General features: G+C 40.1%; 1 protein-coding gene across 1 annotated transcript in view; it reads right to left on the bottom strand.

The window, feature by feature from the left end:
- The window catches only part of ITGAV (integrin subunit alpha V), a 45,238-nt gene extending 22,703 nt beyond the window's left edge, over positions 1-22,535 (bottom strand). Inside the window, exons 1-12 of the mRNA XM_015867881.3 lie at positions 22,234-22,535; positions 19,580-19,707; positions 8,032-8,123; positions 7,446-7,560; positions 6,162-6,223; positions 4,522-4,567; positions 3,091-3,216; positions 1,782-1,826; positions 1,566-1,609; positions 1,427-1,483; positions 748-800; positions 110-312 (exon numbers count right to left, since the gene is read on the bottom strand). Coding sequence (XP_015723367.2) covers positions 110-312; positions 748-800; positions 1,427-1,483; positions 1,566-1,609; positions 1,782-1,826; positions 3,091-3,216; positions 4,522-4,567; positions 6,162-6,223; positions 7,446-7,560; positions 8,032-8,123; positions 19,580-19,707; positions 22,234-22,385 — 1,123 coding nt within the window. The 5' untranslated portion in view covers positions 22,386-22,535. The remainder of the gene's footprint in view (positions 1-109; positions 313-747; positions 801-1,426; positions 1,484-1,565; positions 1,610-1,781; positions 1,827-3,090; positions 3,217-4,521; positions 4,568-6,161; positions 6,224-7,445; positions 7,561-8,031; positions 8,124-19,579; positions 19,708-22,233) is intronic.
- Between the last annotated feature and the right edge of the window lie 3,385 nt (positions 22,536-25,920).

Genomic DNA, 25,920 nt, shown 5'->3' with positions numbered 1-25,920 from the left:
ATACTTGATGTTTGCAGAATTCAAATTTATGTTGTCTATATTTAATCTATAAACTTAAAATTATGGTAAAACAAACAAACAAACAAACAAACAAAAAAAGACATCCTACCATTAAAGCCATCCTGGTCTAGATCACCCAGAGGTGCAATAGCACTGCCAAATCTTGCAAATATCTCAAAACCGTTCAGCTTCGTGATCCGAAACCCTCCAGAGGCTCTTTGCAGACAAATGGAAACCTGGCCAACCTCTTGAAGTTTACCATCAGAACCTCTATCCATAAAAAGGGGGGCTCCAATAAACAAATCTGTGTAACTGAACCAAAAAAGGATAAGGGTCTTTTAATAACAGCATGAAAATCCCATTTCATTCTCTCAAGCATCTACTAGCAGGAATAGTATAGCACTCAAGCCAATGTTAACAATAAAGTTACTTATCTTTGAATTGCATCAGAAAGCAAATATTTATGGCAAAGAAAGCCATACAACTAACAAAACAACTTAATCCATTTAAAGCATTAGAAAACACATGGTTGCTTTCTTTATTTTCTTTGAGATTATAAAAATAAATCTACATTTTATAAAATGTTTAAGTCTAGTGAAAAAGTTTATTGTATGCATACAGTTTAATGAGACAAAAATGTATATTGTATGTTGTTTTTTCTGTTCTTTTTTGTTTATTAAATAAAAGCTTTTTTGTATTTATAGAAACACTAGGGTGGAAGGGGGAGAAAAGAAAGAGCCCACTTACTCATCCCCATTGATATCTGTGGCAGCCACTGAATAGCCAAAATAGGCAGCCATCTAGAAAAACAAAATACAAAATGAATTTCTGAGCTGTTATGATATAAACACACAAGAACATTTGTGCAAAGCTTTTTAGAAGCAATATTAGGGGGATTATGATATACAATGAAAAAAAAAAAAATCTCATTATTTATTTCTCTTTTAGACCGTTAGAAGGTAAACCTATCAGTTACCTTCCCCATTCTGCCTTTCATGACCCAGTAGTCTTTCTCAGTTACCGCAGTAAACAGCATTTGCTCTATCCAAATATGACTGTTTTCCTAAGTATCATTAAGTGTCTAAGAATCATGGAACAATTAAGTCTGGAAAAGGCAAAGATCATCTAATCCAACCATCAGCCTGTCACCATCATGCCTACTAAACCAGGTGCCTAAGTGCCACATCTACCCTTTCCTTGAATAACTCGAGACAGTGACTCCACCACTCTCCTGGGGAGCCCATTCCATAAAACAGGAATGGTACCATAAAACAGGAACAGGCAGAACTTAGGATTCCTACAAACTTTATAAACATTTTTTGGCACTGAAGCTAATCACACAGTAAGTTTTACATAATCCAGTACTCAAAATTGTTTATCAACACTTCATATTAAAAAGAGCCTCCTTGTCATCTTCCACACATACCTGCTCTCCAGTGAAGTTGTACATGGAAGACATGTTTTTGCCATTGTAGATAGACACCTGCATGTAAGAAAATACACATTATGGGAAAGCAACAAATTTAATCTTCTCATTTGCTACATAAATATTAAAAGTATCCTACCATGCCTAGAGTTCTTGCTGCTCTTGGGACTCCTGACACAAAGTCTGCAATACAAAACAAGACACCCATATAACATCCAGTTCCAAAGCATACTGTCTTCACTTAAACAGGGTAGCTCATTCCTTTGCACTATATCATTTGTTCTACACCCCTTTTTCCCAAGTTTTGCCCGGTGTATCACTATATATTTTTTTTTAACACAAAGAAGAATCTTACCCTCTATGCCATCACCACTGAAGTCTCCGACAGTCACAGAATAACCTGATTAAAAGAAAAAAAAAAAAAAAAGGGAGACTTCAGCCACGTAACTGTGCCATTTTACTTTAAATGTAAAGACCTTAAGAGACTTTAAATACCACTCTGATTAACACAAAGCTTCTCTTTGAATGTCACATTCTTTATTCTCCACCTACCACGCTATGAGTTGCTGGTTCAGTTCAGATTCAGAGAAAAAGTACTAGCAATGTTATTCACAGAAAAACAGCATATTTGCCAATACTGATCTCCTCTCCAACTAAGATATTTTGTAACAGGTAACCTAGAGATTACACAAACAGCTGGCCATTTGCAACTGGAGATTGTGCGATGACACACCCATCTACATACATCCATGCCGATCTTCATTAGAAGCATAATGAATTTTTCTGCATTGCGATAACTTTCCTCCTTACTATCTAGTATGTAAATTATAGTCACTTCTGCATGCAAAAACAAGAACATCAATTTTAATCCCTTTCTCTCTGCAAATGCATTAAGAATATAAATGGATTTACAGAGATTGTTTGAAGGAACCAAAAAAAGATGGGGGCTTGCTCATCACTAAACCCATAATGACTGCAGTCACAAGCAATAGTTGGTTGAAAGCTTAAAACTTAATGAGCAAGAAAAAGCATGAACCCTAGATACTGCAGTTTTCCATACGGTTACTACTATTCTAGGAAAACTTAATCTACATACCTGAAATAGTTATCGAAAGAAATTACATACAAGGAAGATAAGCGTTCTAACATTAACTGGGTATTTTAGAACCAGTGCCTAGACAACGTCCATATGCCCCCTTCCTATTTTTCTAAACCCAGTTAGGCATGCGTAAAGCTTAATGATAACTTTTTACTTGTCAAAAGCTATCTTTTACTTAGCCTTCTTTCCAAACATGATTCTATCCCAATTTATTTTTGTTTTGGTATGCTATTTAGAAACAACTGCTTTTGTAAAATAAACAGCTATGTAAGTAACTTGTCAGGTAAAGATCATCCCTGATAAGTTATCTGCGGCCTAAGTTACAGGGCACCAAAATAAATGGAAATAGACCGATTCACTTTGTCATCAGCTGGTTTCTGAGTCAAGATAATAGCAAGATATCTAAGCTTCTTTCAAATATGAATTACAGCATTTTCAGCTCTTTTTCTGACTGCCAAATTTTAAATTAAAACCGTGGTCTATACTTGAATAGAAAGAATACAAATAGCACAAGAGGTTTTGTATTTAAGAACAACAAGGTTTACTTCCCATTCCAGTTACATACCCAAGTAGCTGTCATCAAAAGCAGCGCTAGCAGGTCGGGTTGCTAACTGGTCATCATATTTTGTACTGTAGACTTTGGAGTCATATTTAGCCACAATCTCAGTCACTCGATCAGAAATGAGTTGGCCTAAAAACAAAGAAAACGGCTTAAAACACATGTGTACACCATGAGTAAACAAGACAAATTTATGAGATGCTTACGAAGCAACAGCTCTTCCTTAATACTTAATACAGAGAACAGCCAACAGGAGCAGCAGCACTAGAAAGGAGAATTTAGCATAGCAGTAAACAACTGTAGTAAGCTACTAACACAAGCTGGTGCTTTACTGCCTTCCTCCTGTTCTCATTTCACTAGCCACTAGATGGTGACTTGATCACATCGCTTTCTTGGAGTTTAAAATTACACTACATTGCAAAACATTTTGTTCCAGGAGAGCACTGACTTCATATACACATTCCCCGGGTATGCATGCAGTGCAGGGACAACTCCCCTTCCTTCACCTCTGAAAGTGGGGGGAAAAAAACAGTTTATACAAGTACACTATTGCTATCATCTATTCAGAGCTGAGATTGTCATTTCATATTAACAGAAGAGATTAAATAGTTTTAACAGATGAATTAGCAGCTTTGCCAGAAAGCAATAAGGTGAATATAGGAACATAATTTATATTGTATTCTGTCTGCAGCTGAATGTCAATCATTTCATTTTGTTTGGACTTTATAACACAGATCTAGAAAAAAGCCTCCTGTGATGCCAAGTCTACACATAGCCTGGCATTACACAGAAAGTTTTTAATAAATGCTGTTATGTACATTAAAATAAAAGAAACAGATGGTGGAAAATCTGTTCTGATTCTAGCAACCATCTTCTGAACTGAGGGCTATAGGTAAACACCGTATGAACCTGCAAACAAGTGCTCACTGAAGCCCACATAAACAAAACACATAGGTAGTGTTCCCTGGAAACAAATCACCGCAGTTATGACTCGTACCACAGCGCAAACAGACTATTGCAAATAAATACATTATATCTTTGCCTTCAAGGGAAAATAACAATAGTTCTTCGTAAAGTACATTACTCATGGAAAATGCATGTTTGATGTTTGTGTGAGGAAAAAACCAAAACCTATAAATTTTAAAAGAAGCAGCAAAAAAACAAAGAATACTTCTCCTGGGAACACTACTTACGTGATCCCATTAAAAAATGCTTAAAGTTACCACACAGCTATTTAAAAGACAAAATTCATCTAATCAGTTATTATTTCAGCTTCAATCTGTTGCCTTGATAACTCCGGAATTATTTTGAACGAAGACAGTAAACTGTTTCTGTGAGCTGTCTTACTGACAAAGACTTGGACAGCAGTTGCAGGAGGGTGGATACAGAGAAAATTAAAAAGGTATCCTATTCTGTAACTTCAACAGTGTATCTTACCTTGCCAGTAAAAACTGCCAGGTCCTCCAAGCAAGACTCTGTCTCCCTTGTGGGGGGGGTGGGGGGGTGGGGAAAGAGGGAGGGGGGAATAATATTCAAACAAATTAATTCTTAAGACTGAATGAACATATCCCATATTCATGGGATCCAAATAACCACATGAAAATAAACTGTAAATAAACCATGTGTAAATAAACAGTAGCTAGACTGCCCCCTCCCCCCCTTACATTTTTTGAAGGAGCAATTGATTAATCCTAATAAAGAATGTATGTACTGTAGAAAACTAAGGTAAACCACAACATCAGTTACTTGCTTCATTATATCATCCATCTAAAATTAACAGCATAACTTAGCTTTTTGCTGTAGTAGAACTTTATATCCACAAAAGGGAACAGAAATACACGTAGGATAGAGTATAAAGACTGCTGAAAACCAATAATACAGTTTCTGGCCAGTACTAGACTCATCTTCTCCCCCTCCTCTTTCTATTACTTTTTGTTAGAAAAACACAATTCAGAAAACCTATGATGTAATTCCCTCAATCCATAATCCTTTGTAGAACTGCAATCCACAAATCATTTCATGCAACTTGAACCATATTAGCTATCTCAGTGCTGGGAATTAGTTCCCTAAGTATTTCACTCAATTGAGCCATTTGCTTCACCGCCTAACTAAGCCACTTATTCTCATTCTACTCAAAAAACTCCAATATTCACCACTCAGAACAAACTAGGTCAGAGATTTGGAGATACCAGTCTTGCCAACTCAACTAGGGAGGTGGACCGGAGCCCAGCATTTGTTTTAAAAATGGCTAGAGTCTGCACAGTAGTCCTGAAGGATACGGGCCAAATAACAGAAACACTTCTGGGCCAGTATTACTCTTTCCACAGTCTGTGGAATAACAAGGGTGTGCTCAGGCAAAGTACAAAGGGATACTACGCAGTTGTAAGGTGTGAAAAACCCAGCAGATGACCACACCACAAATGGGTCTTAACAGGCTGAGATAATACTAAACAACTTAACTGATAAAACCATGATGATAAAAATATAATTGTAGATAGTTCTGAGATTCACGCACAGTTCTATTGTGAGTGGACTTGAGAAATTATTGCTAATTAAAATATAGATATGTTACACCATAGAAAAAAAAATATAAGAAAAACAGCAACAAAAGGAAGCCCATTTCTCCTAGTCACTGAGACAAAGCTCCACTCTAAAAGCACTGTCTACCAGTTCCCTTCTGCAGTAATTTACTTTTCCTCAACAAGTAGCATTAGCCGTGCACTAGTCCTTCCAGTAAAAAAGCGTATAACTGCATTTTACCTGAGTACTGCTGCAGCAGGGCCTTATAGTTATGAGACTGGAAAACTGGGTTGTTTATTTTTGACATGACTCCTAGAAGTGTTAAGTGTACTGTTGTGAAGGTGTAGGGAGAAACATATTTATGCTACTGGAATGGTTTAAACGGATTGTTCTTAGTTTACAAGGAGTCCATTGTTTTCTTTCTCTCCCCTTCCTGCCCAGGAATGGTGGTTTACATTAAGTTTCATAACGTCTGTGCTTGCAGACAGACTTAATCACAGCGGTAGTTAAACTGGAAGCGTCTGCTGACTAACAGGAACTAAGTAACAATCACATACCTTTGTAAAGTCAATACTAAATCCACCTTGACAAAATCCTTGCCCATCTGCATCAATAGTGGCTAAGGAATAGATAGAAAAGGGGGGGAAAAAAAAAGAAAAAAAAAAAAAGAAAAATCTTAGTTTAGTCTTAAATTAATTAATCTTAATTTAACTTAATTAAACTTGGTTAATCTTAAATTATCAGGAAGAAAGGTTGCTAGTTTAATTCAAGAAATCATGGAAAATATGTAAGAAAGTTTGCTTCTTTTAAGGAAAAAAAATCTGCTTTGTAAATAACCATAGAATATTTGAAGTATTGCCTTAAAAGAACTAGCACACATCTGGCTGAAAAAATCCCCATGTATTGAGACTCATCCACGCCTAGCTTAATCTTATGACCATTTAGCTCCATAACAGAAATGGAGGGAGATATGAATCTAGGAGTGTGACTAACTCACGTTCATACATTCTTATTTAACGCCATTGTTGGACCACAATGGATTTCAATCCAGCTGCTCACCAGTGACTTGGAAAAAAAAATAAAAACTGCAAAAAAACTTAATACAATTACTCAACCTACAGGCTTGCATATTCAAAATAAACAAACAAACAAACCAAAAAAAGAAAACAGGAAAAAGAGCTTATAAGCTTTGAAACTGTGTACCAATTCATCTACACAGTTATGGTTCAAAACATTTGGAGGGTAAGGCTCAGAACTGAACAATGAATGTAATTAAAACTGCATCAAATATATACTCATTCATGAAAATCAGAAGCTTCCTCTGCACAGTCTTGTGCAAATGAGTTTTTTCTTCATGCTACAAAAATAATTAACCTTCAGAGATGTCTAGATTTGGTCTTCAAGTGCCACATGTGTCATTCTAATGTTATGCTACTCAGACAGCTGTGAAGAGCATAATCTCAAATATTAATACAACTTCTGCTTACTGCACTGGCTACAGAGCAACACACACATCTCAAGAGAAGGAGAAAAGAAGGACTTCGATTCAGTGCAAGAGCCATTACTACTGAAGTGGTCAATAAAAAGTCTGGCATCTTCAAGTTTGAATTATATTTGGATCAAAGATTTCTCTCTGGCCTGTAGTAGAGAAAACTAAGTCTGGACCCTGAGCATCAGTTGGAGGAGAACACAGGTGTCTGGATCTAGCTTAATTTGTTTTAAACAGCAATAATGGTGTATATGAAATGGGGAAATACCTGTATAAGCTCTTGCTTCAGATTAACAAAGAACATAAGAAGAACAATTCCTAACGCAAATGCAACAAATTGCTCTACACTTACTTGACCTGCAGGGTGCATATTCCACAGATTTAGATCCATCCCGCAGGTAACAAGTCCCCACAGGCTCTCGCTCTTGTTTTGTTTCAGTTCTCCAGTGATACAATGGGGCACAAGCCTAAAGAAGAAGATACTACAGTGAGAAAACCAAGTCCTCTCAGAAACACTGGGAGATGTGGACTAGGAGGACTAATAGCACAGAATTAAAGCTTTCTAGAAACCAAGCAAGTTTTGACAGATGCACCATGGGTTAGTGGAGATATCATTTGGGTATAAGTATTCATATTGTTAACAATAGCTGACCTACAGCAAAACCTTTAGAAATACTTTCTTAAAGCAGCATTTGTAAGGAGTTCTTCAAGAATTTTTTATCGCATTCTGACTTCAGAAAATGAATACTACTACTTTTCTCAAAGCCAGATACAATTGCCACAACCTTAGTTTATGACCAGTTCAAAACTGCAAAAAAGCTAATTGTGGTAAACACAAACCAAGGTGATTAGCTGATTCAGAATTATCCAGATCTTTCCATGTCTTTTCTACTACAATACAGCAGTACTGAACCATCTGAAAAGCAACACAAGCTTACCAGAATTTTATCGTTTTTGGATCTCACAGACGCTCCAAACCACTGATGAGACTTAAATTCCAGTGGATCATTGGGAGCAAAATCTCTGTTGCCTGCAAAGAAAATGATAAAGAAGCATAATTTCACAGTAAACTGTTACAGTAAAAAGTAAAAGCATTCTAGTCAGTTGTTATGCCACACCCAGAAAAAAAGCAGACAGCAGTAACACTGGAAGACGTCACTCTTTCAGTGAAATAAGCTTTAAAAGTGATTTATTGATGCTTATTTTTACATTCTGGGCAAAATTAAGCTATTTTTAGTGTTGTAAGCACGCAACGTTTACGGCATCTTTGACAGGAACACAGTAAATATCTCATACTTCAGATATTTCATTTTCGAGTCAGATTACAGCACTGGTGAAGAATCAGTGCCAAAGCTAAGTTAAGAAAGTGCTTCTAGAAGAATAATTACCGTGATCAAGTCAGGCAAATTTTGCCATTGCCTGCAGTCAAGACAGAAATTCATCTACTATTCTAGTGAGCATTAACATTCCTATTCTGTGAATGCAGCATGCCAAGCACAGCAATCAGCATTCTTACAAGTTGTGACAGCAGACAGTAATAAAAAAAGGGTAAGAATTTACTCATACAGAGGAATAATTTCATTTTGCCCTCTTTGATGATGAAGTCTGGTAAACGCAACATATTGAGTGGTATTTTACACTGTTCTAAGAAGTCTTCAAAACATTTCATATTTCTCACGTGCTTTCAATGGAGAAGTAGAAACTTCACCAGCCTCATGAGAAAATGAATGTAACACTCTGAATTATTATTATTATTTCTTTAAACATTACTTAAATTGCTGGTTTGCAGTGTCTAAAACCAAAGAGTCCAAGAGTTCAGCACCCCTACATCACTTCCACAGACTGGAGGGAAACCACAAACCCAACCTTGTTATAAATCAGCAGTTCTGGTGCTCAAGACCTGTGACCACTTGAATCACAACTTCCTTTCAAGTCAGACATCTCCTAAGGCGTGCTTTGTCTCGAGAGGCTGTGTCACTTCCATTAGGAAAATCCCATGAAAAGTACAGTAAAAGCAGTTCTTATTTTCGATCAGCCAAAACAAGCAAAGACCTGGACTACTCTGATTTTGCTCTAATAAAAGAATAATGCAGAAGTCAAGGCCAAGCACACAACATCACAGAGAACTATTGTGATATGTTTTGTTCTTTTTCTCCTACTTTCAAAGGTAAAGAGAAAATGAAGGGGGAAAAAAAAAAGAGAGAGAGAGAGAGAGAGAGAAAGAGAGAGAGAGAGAGAGAACTTCCTTCTGCCATATACTCATTCACTTTCTTACTTAATAGGTTTTTTAAACAGGGAGGGTCTGATGATTAACCATATCTGCATAAATGAATGTACACCGCATACTGTCACACAACACTCGGGAAGAAACATAGTTTGAAGGTCAGCATGTCACCTCCTCACAAAAAAGGAAAAAAAAAATAACACCTAAATAAGGACTGCACAAATTAATTTCAAATAGGGAATGTCTTGAGGACACACAGAAAGTCCCTTTTTTGCTATATCTTTCCCTTTGCTTGCCTTTAACTCATGAAAAAATACAGTTTTGCTAAAGGATGCAGTCATGTGTTTGAGACAGTTTCAGATGCAGACGCCCTCAGAAGGAGTAGAAGTTTCCATGTGATGCTATCCATACGTTCCTGCTGCCAACCTTTGTCATAGCCCTATTCCCCACTGGTCACATAGACAGAAGGTATCCTATAGGGGAAAAAAAAACAAAAACAAAAAAACAAAAAACCCACAAACAGCTAGATCAGGGCCAAATCCTGCTAACTTCAAGGGGAAGGAGGCAGTGCTGACCTCCTGGGGAGAGAGCAAGGATACAGGGCCAGGGCTGGGACCTAAATCCTTTCTGGCAGCGCTATGGGTTTAAACTCAATTTATTCTCATTCTAACACCACACCCAAGGTTACACATTCTAAAGAGAGATTTGATTTCTACCCTCTGTTTGTCCAGCTACTCTCAAAATCAAAGCCACCTCTCAGCTTTACTTGCCAAACAAAGCAGTATGCTTTAAGGAATATAAACCTTGTTGGGAACAGTTACCGTGTGGAATTTTATGTCTCTCTGCTCTTGGGTATTTATGCACCACTACCTATTTATGACTACAATGGAAAGTAATATAACAATTTTAGACTGTAAAGCAAAACCCTATCCTAAATCTTATAGAACATATGGAGGATCTGGAGACTTCCAACATAAGCTTCAACCACTAGACAATAAGTAGAAGGAATGGTTTTGTCAGCATAGTGGTTAAGCAGCTATAGAACATTATCAGCAAGCTGATTTTATTGTAGGCATAAAGGAAATAATTTGCCTCAAGTTTCAGTTGAACGCATCAGCTGAGAAAGAATGAGGTGATAAAAAAAGACAGATTATTTCTTAGCAGTGCCAGCTGTCCACAGGCTCAAGTGATTGCACTAGAAAGAGGGGAAACAATTGTTCACCCAGCACACGCTGCCAGAACAACAGCTCTCGGCCTTTTCCCATTGTACTCCTGAGCTACAGAAGCTCCTGTGCTACCCACACCAAGGAAAAGGCAACGTCTAGGATGGCAGCAATAAACAGATCTTCCTCTTCAGGCTTTCAGGGACAACATCATTTTTTTCTACAACATTGAAAAAGCTCAATAATTCTGCTCAACATTAAAGATAACTTTAGAAAACTGTTATCAAAATAAAACTGAAAGGTAAGCAACAAGGCTTTGAGATATAGCCAGAAGCTGGCACAACCCCAAGTTAATTACCTTTCACATGTCAGTGCTCCACAACCCAGCAACGTCATGTCTGAAAGCTTAAAGAAAAAACTGGAAATTCATATACTTAACAAAAAAAAATCCACAGCATGTACAGTAGAAGCTGCTCCACCAGACACCTTAGTGAATGCCAGTGCTCACACACATGAGACAAAACATCTGCCTTAAGAATCTGTCTCAGAATGAGTCTATCCTGCATTGGGTGCTTTGCTAGGTAAAGGTGTCCTTTCCAAAAGGGGGCTGCTTTCAGCTGTGGACTGGCTGTGACACAGCTTATACCCATAGTGATACAAATGTATAGCCGTAGTGATACAAACATATACCCCCGTAGTGATGCAAAGTGAATGCATAGCCAGCAGGTATATAAGAGAAGACTCACCAGTGTTGAAACTCAGTGTTGAGATGGATGCTCACGAATGTTGAGGATCGCCACAAAAACTCCACAAAGGAGCTATCTCCAAAAAGAGATGCTACCTTATCAGTGGTCAGCCCGTAAGTGGGATCTAGGAGAGGTGAAGTCAAGCTCTACCCCTTCAGGGAGCACATCTGTATTACCTTCACCTGTGCTCCCTAAGCTGACGCCGTTGCTTGCCTCAGATGGTTAATCAGAGGTTCAGGCTGTGATCAACAGTTTCACATACACTCAGCAAAGTTTGTTAGAACACAGAAAACTAAATCAAGTGAAAAATAATTTGGAGGCATAGACTTAACACATGCATTGTAAACATTAAAATTCAGGCCCCTACTCTCCATTCCAGAGGAAAAGTTGGTTTTATTTGTCCACCCACCTCCCTTCAAAATTCCCCATAGGATGAAAAAACACAGAAAGAGATTATGATTCTTTCCCTCAGCTTTAGTTCTCCCAAGGAAATAATGATCTTAAGAGGAAACCTGGAAAACACTTTGCCATCAAAAAACCCCTTGCTTTAAATAAGAAGCCATGTGGGTTTCTGTTCTTGACTGGGAAAAACAAACATAAAAAACACGTGAACCTTCATTGGAGCAAATCAAGGTTAAATAAGGTATATTAACTCTTCTGTGAAACAAACTGACATTGAGATTGACTTTGTTTAAGTTTTCATAGAATTCAAGGGCCTGGTTTTGTTATTGTTTTATCATTGCATAAGTTATCAGTGAGGAGGAGAGAGGGGATGAATAAGAGGAAGGAAAAAAAACTCCCCCTCTAATTGTTTAAAAACAGCAGCTACTTTAAACAAAGCAAACTAATATAGACAGGATTTAGACATACAGGGATTTATAAACCCAAACGAGTCTTTTCACATAACATAGTTGCCTTTACTGCTGTGACAGTTGTCATAGCCACTGATATTTTACTCCTATTTTTTATTTCCTCTGGACTGTCTGAACAATGTCTTTTAAGTGCCTTCACACCACTGCTGTACAGTGTAAACAGGCATTCAAGCAAATATGCCAAATAATGCAAATTAGATTTGGACTTTTATTTTTTTTTAATTCAGAGTTGTTCTACAAATGCTATTTTCCAGATTAAAATACAGCCTTTCTGGGGACTTCTCCTAGATGGGACTTTACTTCCAGGATTGTGCCATTGGACTGTAGGGTCGTATCTGAGAAGACAACTTATGCTGTGGTTTTCCCCTTTGCTCCTTCCCATTGTAGTAAACATCATATGATGATTTCACATATCTTTTTCATTATGGAAAAAAGGCTGACGTGGCAAGCCAACAGTACTTGGCCTCACAACATTCTTTCTTATGGGGGGTGATGCGGTTGTTAAGGCCACAAATTGTTAAGGCCAGAAGAGTGTGAAAACTCCCCACATCGGTGCTCCTGGACCAGAGGATCATCACTTCACTAGACTACATAAGATAAAAAAAAATATACCATTTCATCACATAGAATTAGGATTTGTGAAAATCGAAGTAGAGGGATGTTAACTAGAAATAATATTGAAGGGGGAAAAAAAGTCTTGGTCATCCTTCAAATAAAAATAATAAGATCAAAAGCTTTTTCAGCACTGATTTTCTTTTGGCTACCTGATTGCGGAAGCTGCTGCCTTCTTTTTCCCAATGCAAATGTGATCCGTTATAGAAATACATGAAATGACAACAGCTGTCTGTAACCTGTCTGATTTTTGTATAAGGAGAGAACTGTACTCATCCATTTAGCTTTGATCTGGAGTACCAGACTGAACTGAAACAACCGTGAGACAAGAGGCAGTGAACTGAAGAAGCCTGGCTCAGTATCAGCATGCTATAAACACTAAGTTGTAAATCTTAAATGGCCACCCAATTCACCATATTTCTGTCAAAATAAACCTCTCTGTAACAAAGACAAAGTCAGTCATATAGCCAGTTCTAGGTAAAGGGAAACACAATGTAGGTAGGCAGAAGCAAAACAACCCTATGAAATATACCAGAGCACTGTTATCATAAGCCAGAATTTGACACAGCAGAAAACTAGCTGCCATTTAAAACCTCAGAGATTTCAACCTCAGTTACAGGCAAGAAGGAGCAAGTCCAAGTTTACCTTCACCTGAAAGCCCCAGTGCCGTGAGGCAGCTGATGACTCACCACGGTTTAGCAACAATGCTTTGATACTGGCTCAGAATAGAGAGGAACAAAGATTCCCACTTACTCCCCTTCCCGCTCCTACAAATCCTGTCTCTTTCTCTGGGCGGAGCTGGAACAACTGGATCTTATCCTTTGCCTAATATAACTAAGAGCCTTTTTTTCCAGCTTGTCATGCAGTTGGGATCCAGCTACTCAAACAGAGCCAACAGCATTCCTTTAGGAGCCTACCTAATCATGAAAGCATGAGCATTTTTCCACCCTCAGCTGTAATAACAAGTGGAGGAGGTTTTATACATTCTACCTCCCTCTTTTGTATTCAGAGGGGTACCAAAAGCCCAAGGCTGACTTTAGTCATCCCAGCACATGATAAGGATAACAACTGAACTTCAATGAGATTGAGGTAATCATAGATTCAATGAGATAAAATTGATTCGTTCCACAACAAAGAATGAATAGTCTTCACAGGACTTATTGGTTTGCTGTTGACTAAATCAATAGGAAATACCCACACAAAGTGCACCTTAATCCTAATAAACCAATCTCCTACAGATTAAAAGTATTCGCAAAGGCACGCCATTCCCACAAAATACTGACCTATCCCCCAGTTCTTTATTCTTTCCCACTCATTCCACAGGTGGAAATGAAGCTGTTATGAATAACTGACTCAATTGTGCAGATCATCAGAGCCTTAAAATACAAGCTCACAACACCCACGCAAGTCATGACTTCTCAACATCAGCAGATCTTACACTGTGCTGTGCTACAGGATAAAGCTGCACAAGCAAGTTAAAATATCCACTTCAAACTAAATAGGTCACAGATAGATACAGCTATGCCAAACTGGTGGTTTAAGCTTCCACACAAAGACTCCTATTGTCTACAATCACCCACTTGGGAACGGAGAGAAACTAAACGAGAATTAAAAAAAACCCACAAGTTGGGAACATAATGAAGAAGAGGGGGAGTTTTTATTAGTATTTTCCTTTTCAAAAGCTTTTTCCCCACCTTTCAGCACTGATCTAAACAAACACACTTTAGAGAATTTAATCCAAAAACAATTAAGACTCTGTCATTCATTTGAAACAACTCTGACGTGTGAAAAACATGGGAAGGTGTGGAAAAGAAGAACAAAACAACTGGCCAAGCGGCAAACCTGTATGCAGGCAGTAGCTTCCCCAAAGGAGCAAGAGCACAATGCACAGAACTGAATACGACTTCAGCACTGGAGATGCTCTTCATTTTTAGCACTTAGTCATTTCTGTGAGACATCCTAACCTTGAGTTTTGAGATCTATCACAACAATAAGAAAAGCTTTTCACCGAAAGAATGAATGATAATTTAGCCTTGCATCAATCTGTTACGCCAAGCATATCACAGGAGCACAACAAAGCACTTATCCAAACAGCCAGTGCTGTGTGTGCTAAAAAGAAAATCTGTTCAAGAAATCTGCAGCTCATTAGCACAGAAGTTCAAAGTTGTTTGATGAGCATATTTTCCCTTGTAATAGTGTGTAGAACTGTCTGCATTCTGCATCTCATCAGATCAATCTATGTGCTGAAGCTCTTGAAAGTGTCTGAACACTGCTTTTCTTTTCTTTCTTTCTTTTTTTTTTTTTATGCCGCCATAACAAGCTGCACTTCCAAGCATCCTGTTCTGGAGCCAGAGCATCTTCCAGTTACAGCTCTGACTCAAAACTTAACAGCATAAAAATATTTCATTAGTAATTTATTCAAAGTCATGGGACTATTGAAGAATTCCTGCTTCTACCAACTCAGTTCCCAATATTCTTGATTGATATAGATAGGCCAAAAGATGGAAAGTACAATCAAGTCATGAGGAAGACTGTTTCCTTTTGGATAAGAAGTACTTCAGAAACTCATTTGGTTTACATTGATTTGTGAGCATATTTACATTAATGTGTAAGCATATTGCTCACACGTGTACAGTTTGATTAACTCCAACTGCTTACATGGATCACTGCAGAACTTTATGGTTTGTACATAAAAAACAACAAAAATGCAGAGGGAACCTGTAAAAGTAGGTTTCCCATTTTAAGCCAGGTTCAAATGAAAACAAACATTTTCTCAATGAGTCCTTAAAGTTTGAGATACTTTGTAATTTGTAAACAAAATATATAACACCTTGCAAAGAAAATGATTTGATAACATCGTTCGTTACACAGCACTGTGGCAACTTGGAATTATGTGCTACTTTCATGTGAGTTTCTACCAGCTTCTCATCCTGAAGAAATATACCTGCCTACACACTGAAGCTCTTGGAAGTCTACTCAAACAGAAGGAAAACAAATCCCAATTATTTTACATAACAATTCAATTCAGTTTGTGGTGAAGCTGTGGCAAATGCAATAAGAAGTCAAAACACAGAAGAACATAATGACAAGGAACTTCAGTTTAGTGACAGTGGAGTGTTTAGTCACTGAATCAGCAAGATAAACAGGAACAACACAATAAAGTTCAGTTCTTGTTTGACACTTTTAGCAAGGTCTGTTTCTAGCAGCAGGATAACCGGTTAGAGACACAGGCACGGATTGATACGTTACTTATGCAGCAGAGGAACAAAGTCGTGCATGCAGGGAAGCTTTCCTGAGTGGTTGGACTCTTCTTAATTTTACTTCAAAGTGTTAAAAAAAGCCTGTCTGAAATGTTTGCCCAATGATATTTTAAAGCCCTTTTGAAGGGATTAAAAAGGTATTCTATCATTCTGGCTACACACAAAAAAACACATGCAGCACAGCCATATGTACCTCGAATTTGGGGGCATGTTCTACAACACATTTGTTATGCAATTTTCACATAGTCATAACGACACTAAATCAAAGCCAACTGATGTCAGTGCTAAAACTCTCAGAAGCCCCACAGTGAAGCATCTTTACATTTGGGAAGTGTTAATGTGCGATGTAAACATTTTGCCTTCCAAAGCCACCATGTATACCAGAATGTCAAAAGCAATTAGTGCAATGTGCACACAGACATGCACGCACACAGGCACACGTGTAAAACATTCTCCCACCGCGCAGGGAGTCCTAGTTCATGAAGGCAAAGGGAGAACCTCCCTCCCACACACAATTCTATTGATTCTTTAGGTGAGAAAACAGCTTGTATAGGAACGGCAAAAGAACAACAATTTCTGGCTAGCAGCTTAAAAACTGTAATATATATTTAAACAATGAATTTTATGTTACATATTCAGATAAAAACTTCCATATATATATGAATATGTGTATATTCACGTATCTTCGGCATGAAAGATAGGAGAGCTCCATGAATAGGCTCATCTTGTGAGGCCCCCAGTTACCTCCCCTAAAAGAGCAGGAGTTAAACACAGGAGAGAGGAAAAAAAAAGCAAGGCTATACAAGCAAGGATTTAAGCATCAGTTCAATTACTTATACCACTTCTCCAGAGGAGCTGAGGGTGAGCGACCAATATGGCGAATAGGAAATAAGCACTTGAATAACTCCTTCAAAAGTCAGTATCTAAGAGGCAGTACCTTCTTGCTACAGCTATATACAATGCAACAGCTTTAAGTGATTGAACTGCTAATAATTATATTTAAGCCAAATCAAGTGACAGAAAATAAAACCTGTTTCTATTAAGGCACTGATGAGCTCAGTGTGGCCTCTGCACAAATGCAGAAAAGGAATCACAGCTTGAGGTAATCATTAATAATGTACAAATATTAATAAGTTATGAGTTTATGAGGAAAAGAAAATGAGGGGGGAAAAAAATAAGAGGTGCCTCCCTTGCATTACCTCTGTTGTACCCTACCTGTAATACAACCAGAAGGTCAGTGAACATAGTAAACCTCACTCGGAATAAGACTTGCTCATTGCTGTGCTGCACTCACAGCACAGGGACACAGCCTCTTCACTCATGCTGCGCGTGTGATGCGGTGACTCGGCCTGGCCATGCTGCCTGTGCCATCTGGCACAGGAGCCAGGAGGCACAAGCATGACTGTGCCTTAAAGCAGACAATTCTGATCATGCCAGACATTGTGCAGACCTTGTCAGCCACAGACAAGAGGACAGAGATGCAGAGAAAGCCATGTATACAAATGCCCGTATAGTTTACAAAGAGTAGGTTTGTCACCAACTGTAAGCAATTAGAGAATTCTGAAGAAACCCAGCTAATGAATTATACAGAAGGCATGCTACTTTCCCTATTAACAAAACAGCTAAATAATCTAAAATAGATCTGCTTTGTCTTTCCAGAGCTAGGCAGTGCCTCCGCAATTATAAACCACAACAGCAAATGTTGAAGAAGTGATAGATGAGCTTGAATTCTTGCAGAGACTGCATTTAGCTGTCTATAAAAAACACCCTTCCCATTAGCACTGCACATCAATGGTCACATCATCAGCTACTTCTCTCCTGTGAGGAGGGAGCATCGTAAGTCTCCTCTGATTCCTGGTGCAATGCAGTAAGGTAGGGACAAGCAGGAGTGGGGGACTGCACTGCTCTGGCGTAAGATTTGGTCATTCTAATGTAGGGAATCAACCATTGTGTTACAGACAAAGAAAAGGACAATTTATTTTGTTTCAGAGCATTGATTATTTTATTACACTGACACACAATAGCCCTTTTCACCCAGAGAATAATCGACAAATGCATTATTTCCCACTTCACTGACACAAAGCTGGATTGAGTTAAAACATGCCTGACATAAATTCTCTTAAGCCACTAAGACCTGCTAGTCCTAATGCTAAAACACAAATGATTAGCACATCCATTACTTAAATGGCAGATTACTAGCAAAATGCTGCTTGTTTGTTGAATAACACGTATCTTAAGCACAGACACCAAATGAAGCAGTGAGGACTTTGTTTCTAACTACTGTGCCTGCTGTAAAGATGAGCCCAAAGCAGTTCTCAAGACGCACCTGGAACCTAACAGAGACACAACTTCCCCTGCAAGATGTTCTTCAGCTGTTATATAACTGGAAAATATTACCTACAGACATCGAGATTATGCTTAAAAATACTAAAAAAGTATACTTAAGTAGTCTGAAAGAAAGGCTTCTGTAGGCTGCTGTGGATAGATACCAACACGGGTCTTGTGTGAATCATTACGAGCATCACTTGTGGTTGTACTTTTGAACGAGCAATAAGTTGATAACATGCCAGTTATCAGAAATACAAACAAAAACACCTAAGAACTGAATACCAGCAGCATTCTATGTTATATCTCAACTCTGGGACTGAGTGAAAAGCCTCCTCAGTATATTTGTACCTGATTTATAGAGGACCTGTAGACTGACAAGTCAGCAGCATAGGCTGAAATGAATTGTACCCTACCAGACTTGAAAGCACAGGTGTTTCCTCCTTCATACCACACAGATCTTTCTTAGGCATTCCCAGGACACACATAGCTTTTTCCACTGGCCTGAAACAGGCTGAGGAAATCCCGGTGCAGCACTGACCAGCACAAGCAGAAAAGCACTCACAGCACATTCTCACATGACCTGCCACAGCTTGTGGAAATCACTGTGTGTACTAGAGCATGAAGGCTGAGCGAGATGTTTTATGTCGGCATTGCTGCTGCTCAGCTCTGATACACTTCAGAGACAGGTAAGCAATGCCTCTGACCTGAAGCATCCTGAGAATTCCTATCAGGAATGTAATACATTACAAAGCTACATCCAAGAAGAAAAATAAAGAAAACGCATTGTTTTTTTTCCCCCCATGGTTTAAAGTTCATATCCCCAGTTTCAGATTAAGCCTCTGAATATTTCCTCATACGCGACCTACTCTGCTATGAAATAAGGATCACACCAATCCCCACATGCCATGTTCTTAAAAGGCATCTCATGTCCCTCAGTGTTTATCAGAAATTAGATTGTTAAATGCTTTAAATGTGCTAGACATTACAGACAAAAACATAATAAACCATCAGGTTAATAAAATAATAATATAATAATAATACTAAAAGAAGCAGCAGGTACACTCAATTTGGCTTTCAACACATACCAAATATAACAGTGCTTCCTAAGAGACAAGAAAAACAACAACAACGACATAGAGAGGCCAAGTCTTGATTTCTTGTTAGTCCAAAAACTGATGCATCCAAATCAACCATCAGGAAGCACCATGTGAGCAAGAATCCCTCCTGCAACACCCCAGGATCATGGCAGAGTCCTCTCCCCTGCAGCAAACGGCACATTACCTGTGGGGTCGAAGATGATGGGCTGGCAGTTCCTGTTGGAATTCCAGTTACACTGCAGCACCTGGCCCCCTTCTACCACGTTGTGCTGGGAGGTGTTGGCTTTTGGAGCTCCCACCAGGAGAAATATCCTGGAGCAAAAAGAAGAAATAGAAGATTCCAAACTTCAGGCACAGACACAGCTCTTATTGACATTCTAACAGGTCAGAGATATGAATGGATAAGGCCCCCGTGTTAAGGTTAAAGCTAAAACTACTTGAGGTATCAGAGGAATCGATACTGGGCTTGGCTGCCTCCTTTCTGCAAGCAAAAGTGGGTAAACCCTTTTTGACTTAAGGCATGAAAGAAGACAAAGAATGATGTATTCTGACTTACTTGAGATGATATTTAAGTAAGATGAACACCTCTTACACCCCTTTCTTCCCCTTTCAAAATAATAATAATAAACCTGTGTTTACACCACAGAAGAAGTAGTAGAGTATTCCTGTAGTTTAACCAATAAATTGTCTGGCATCATTTCTAGTTAATGTTTATGTAAGATAATTTACTGGAAGGCATTCAGCAACATATATCCAGACCAGCAGCACTTCTACACTCGGAAGGCGTTAAGCAGCAAGTCAGCCCAGCATTAGCCAACCCTTGGCTAAAAGCAATCGCTAAGCAGCCAGAGAACCACACGTTAGTGAAGCTCATTACACAATAAGCATTTACTTATTAAAATGCTTCACCATATAAATGCCTGCCTATGTAAGTGAGGTCCATTCTGAGCAGGAACTTCTATGCTACCAGGCTCATGCAAGTGGTAAAATGCAGAAGCTGCAAACTAAGGAACAGATGGAGCACAAAGGCAGACCAAACAAGGCTGTTAACTTCTTCCAGGAACTCCCACAGCTCTCAGACACACGACTCATCAGCACTTTTCTGAGGAAGTCCTCATGAAGCACAGGCAGTGACATCCAAAAGAAGCCATGATGTAGAACTAAATGCTTCCTTTTACCAGAATCTGCTCTGCTGTGTTAAAGAGAAAAGTCTCCCATTCACAAGCACCACTACCTCATATCAGATAAGGCAGCTGGTTTTGAAACAGGCATAGCCAAATAAGCAGGTTGAAGAGTAATTCCCCTAGAAGATGGATCCTAACTTCACAGACTCATTCTGGCTGTGATGTTTATCCTCCAGACTTCGTTGTTGTTCAGATCTTTGTTTTTTTCTCCTTCATACAAGAGTTTCAGGCATAAATACATAGAAACTTAGCAAAGCTCAACTCACGAACACCAACAAGCAAGGTTATTTTTCAACTACATTTATTGCATAACCTTCAAAATACCCTGGTGAGGGCTCGATAGAAAAGCCACGCTTCTCACAGTCCATTGGTTTCCCCTAATGGCATTCACAGACCAGCTTACGAGAGAAACTATTTGAGATGCTTTAATGGAATTAAAACGTTCTCTCTGGACATACCAGAAAAGTCTAAAAATAAACATTCATAATGCCAAGTGAAGAAAGACATACATTGTTATAAATGCAATCTGTGGAGCAAGTGGTAACTTGCCTCCCTCCTCACTCTTACTTCACTAGTTTTGAGATGCCCACCAAACTAAATAACACCTTTAAAAGTTTACAGTACTCATTTTCACCTTTCTTTCATAACATAATCTTTGTGAAGAGATATATTAACCACCAATTAAATAGTTGTTACGAAACCCTGCAAAGGTACAGGCACCTCTTTTCCCAAGGCAAAAAAGAAAATGCTTTTCTAGAATCACAAGCCAAACTATTGGACTTGAGTAGTTTGTAGCATTACTGGTAGTTCATAAGACCAGTGACTTATCTACCTTCACTCCACGTGCTAAAGGAAAGAGGGATCTGAGAGAGATTTCTATTTCCACAGGCATACACGAGCTGTACTCTGATACAACCTATCTCCTACACAGGGGGCCAGCCATCCCAACAAAATGCTGCACACAGCACTGGGAAAGCATTCCCAGCCTCAGCAGTCAGGGTTCCGTGGGTGTGCATACAGGAATCATCTCTTCCCAATGCTTAACTACATGCTGGGAACAACATACTACATACGTGGGAACAACAGATTATCAAACTCAGTGCTTCTGTCTATGAAAGGTCCCTTTTACATTGTGAAGTCACACCTTCGGCCACTTGGAACTGCAATTACATCCTGAGCCAGGATAAACCCTGATAAAACATCAACACTGACTCACGGACTGGGTTTTACGTACACGTTTCCTCAACGTGCTTTACAGCAGCTAACAAAACAGCAGCTTGAGCTTCTGAGAGCTATTAACTCTGCTGTACCACTAGTCAATCCGAAGTGCTTTAACTGAATTTAAATCACTTGAACTCAGCTGCTTTTTACCTCCGTCCTGAAAAGAAAAGGTGTTGTGAGAGCCGCGGAGCGACTTTGTTTCACAAAGCGGTTTGATGCGAAAGGCAGCAGGGGTGAGATGCACAGATACAAAGAGAAGAAAACAAACAGAACATATTTTCTTTTAATAACAAGCTCCGAGGGATTAGGACAGAGGAGATGTTGCAATACACACGCAGACAGGACGGCTGCCGGGCAGCGGAGCAGCCCGAAGAAGCGCTGTAGACCCGCTCCGTGACCGCAGGGCCGAGGGACCGCGGGGCCGCCTACTTACGAGGAAGGGTCGGGAGCGTAGAAGTCCACGGCGAAGCCGAAGTAGCTGCCCTCGGCGCCCGAGTACACGACCGGCCGCTCCACGTCTAAGTTGAATGCGCTGCCGGCGCTCAGCGCGCAGCCCAGCAGCAGCAGCGCCCGCATCCCGGCCATGGCCCGCTGCGATCCCGGCCCGGCCCCGCTCGAATGGAAGGGGCGGAGGGCGGCGCCGGCGTGGGAGCGGGATCGGGAGCAGGAACGGGCCGCTTCCTCTGCCCCGCGCCCAGTTCCCTTTTCTCGGCGGGACGGCAGGAAGGAGGAGCGGCATCATGTGGTGCCGGGGGCGGGCCCTGCTCTCGCCACCGCCCGGCCTGATCCGGAGCCCGAACCGAAGGCCCGATTGGACTGAAAAACAGCTAGAAGAGGAAGCGCCGAGAGCAGCGCGGAAAGCCACGAGCACAGCAAGCCCGGAGAGCCGGCCGGGTGGCGGAACGGCGGTGCTGAGGCCTTTGGGATGGGGATGCGTGGCACAGAAGACATGCCGCGGGGTACACGCTCCCTACCGTATCTCGGGGCCCTCCGAAGGGCTGGGACCGCTCCACGGCAGCTCGGGGACAGCTGGTGACTTGTTAGACTCGGTCTGACTAGAGGTCGTCCTGCTCTAAGAGCTGTGCGGGTTATAAGGCCGGTGGTTCAGCGTGAGCCCAGCTGGCAGCAGTCCACCCTGAAAGATGGAGAAAATAAGGAAGCAGACAGAACACCTGTAGGCAACCTGATACGGACATAAGAGGTGGCACGGAGCTGCACATTAACTCGCTGAACAAAATAAACACCGTCTCACAACCAGCGAGACTTCCTGTGTTCGGAGGGAATCAGCTTCATTGAGTGCAGTCAAAGCGGTATATTGAAACGCTGGCTCAGGATCACTTAGCACGTTATATTTTGTTTGTCTTTTAATGATTTATTCCTCATAAAGAACCCAAGGACCTTCTCCACCCCCCTTTAAAATAAAAAAAAAAGTCTGCTTTGTCACCAACTAAACAATGAATCACATTTCAGAATTAGGAACAGCTTCCTGTTTATCTTGGAGGGCAAATCTAAAGCGCTGTGCCGCTCTTGGTGGTGTCTACCCCATTAGTGTGGCACACACATGAAAGAAAAGACACATGCAGGATCTCAGGGAGAAGAACTGAACTTTGGGGTGATAACTTCAGTTTCTGACCTCACAGAGAAAGTTGCTTAATATAAAAAAAGTCTATTTCATTTTATACTGATTTAATGAAAATACACAAGTTAAAGTAATCAGTTGTTGAGTTTTACAGCCTGCCTGACTGCTGTGTTGTATAGGACAGCCTGACAAACATAAGCACAAGGGCAGTGTGAGGTCTGCTCAGGTAAAGAGTGTTGCAGCCAATTGTCCTTCCTGCCAAGAGATAATAATAAATACTTAAGGAAGTCAACCAGAAAACTAAACATCTGACAGAAAAGAGAAAGTTCCTGTGCCCACGCTTGACACTTGTTGCTTATATTCCTTATTCTGTCACCTCTTCATAGGGAAGACCATGAACAAGAAAAACTGTTATGATGTAGTGACTTGGCTCTCCCAGCTGTTACACCACTGTCCTGATCAGAGCAACACATCAGAGGGGTTAATAAGTTTCCATATTCTAGCAAATAACAAAAGCATAAAATAACAAAATACCTGATATAAGTCTGTAGATTTGGTAAAAGGAAGGTTTATTATCTCTGTTTGATCATATACCTTCACGACACCACACAAACAGCAAAGGACAGATTATTTGTAATATATGAGGGTTTCCTACTGAGTGGAACATTTTAGCTTCCTAAGAATTGGCTGCTGCGTGCTGCCAGTGGGTTGATAAGTGAAAAGCCACGGGAGTGGTTTAGATGTGGCATACATCACAGGTTGCTCATCCCCAAGGATATCTTCATCAGACTGTTTCCTTGCCGCAAGAGGACAATTGCTTCACACACCCATCTATCTGCCCTCCATCACTGGGGCTGGGGCAGGCGACGTCGCCCACTCTTCCCCTGACTCAGCTCCCACCATGATGAGTCACTCACAGGGACAGGGCTGTCTGGGCTGCTGCGTTGTGCAGAACCCACTGATCTTTCCAGGCAGATTGCAGCTCTCCTGCCCCCACCTCTGCACAAGGAATAGAAATGCAGGCCTGGGGTGTGCTTCCAATCAAAGCTCATCTCACTATCAATTAAAAGGAAGCATTTTCTCTTGCCACAAATACAGCAATTGAGGCTGTAGTTGGCACTGAGCTATTACATCTGACAGAATCACAGGCAAAGGAATGATGGCCTCAAATACATGCTTCTATATTTACTCTCCCAATTACTTTTCAGTTTGCAACCTGCTAAGGCCTACAGCAGTGGAAAGCAGCCACTAGGAAGTGAGCAGAACCGTGACAGTAAGCTATAACCTTGTTAGCTTTTCCTTGTACAACTGATCATTAACACAGTCAAATAAGGCTTTGCAAGATGCCAGGCGTATTTGGAGAACAGGCACTTGTTGCTTTTGCTTTTTAACCATTCCTTAGTCTTCAACCTGTAGAATGAACAGAGTATTTCAGAACATATACATATATATTAATTGCAATCCTGTCTTCCTCTCTCATGACATTACAGCCATCAGCAAGAAACAGTTCAAGTCCAGCAATCTAGAAGTTAAAAACATGAGTTCAGCAGGTTCTACTTAAAAGGCTCTGCAAAACATCCTTAACTAAGAGAGAAACTTCAGCTTCTTAGCAGATCCAACATTTCACAGCAGCACTGCTAACATCTGGAGCACAGAATGGATTACTATTGACTCATGTGTTGATACTGCTGCTGGCTGGCAGAATGCTGCCTTCAACCACATGAGTACTTCAGTACACATTCCTCTCTAGTACCATCCAAGAACTCAGATTCAGACTTTAACTGCATGGAGCAGACCTTTAAAAAGTAAGTTGCTCTCTAATACAGCAGTAGAAAGCAAAAATAGCTTGACAACAAGAATAGCTTGACAAAGAATTGACTTAATGTATTATTTCAGTATTATTTTTGTCAAACACTCATCACTTAATGCTTATTTTCCTGGAATTCCATTGACACTGCAAACCACAAAAGCACTATGGGGTGCGGGGTGTAGCAAAACCACAGCGGCTGTCTTGTAAGCTCAGGTCGTTGTGGTTCCATCACAGTTCAACAGTCCATCAAAGCCTCACTCACTGGTTATCACTGGTTACCAGGAGCTGCCCGTAGCCAGAACCTTTCAGGCAAGTTTCCTTTAGGAATTTGAGAGTGTAGCCTTATTTAAAAGGCAGTCTCTAACCGGTGAACCACTCTCAGTGCAAAGTTTAAGATCTTCCGATTGGAAAGGAAATGAGTCGCATCCCAGCTGTTTTCTGGTTTGCTCAGTTCTGATAGCTGCATTACCTCACTGTTAGTCAGCATCTCCTCAGTCCCTGGCGAGTGCTGCAGAACACTGGTTACTCAATAGGAGTTTCTCTAAGTGGGGATTTCAAATCTCTCAAATCAGAGACAGCTCCACACAATCTACAAAGGGATTCATATCTCTTCCCTCTGACAAAATCAGCGTTACAAATCCCATCCTGCTCAGTTTTTGTTCCACAGATCTGTCAATCTAACAAAGCAACTTACGCTGACCTTGTACAGTAACAACCCCCAAAGACTCAAA

Source organism: Coturnix japonica, chromosome 7 (genome assembly GCF_054131305.1).
Source record: "Coturnix japonica strain WE chromosome 7, WE-NBRP24, whole genome shotgun sequence".
NCBI lineage: Eukaryota > Metazoa > Chordata > Aves > Galliformes > Phasianidae > Coturnix > Coturnix japonica.
Note: the sequence above shows the minus strand (reverse complement) of the source record. Positions and strands in the feature narration are given on the sequence as shown.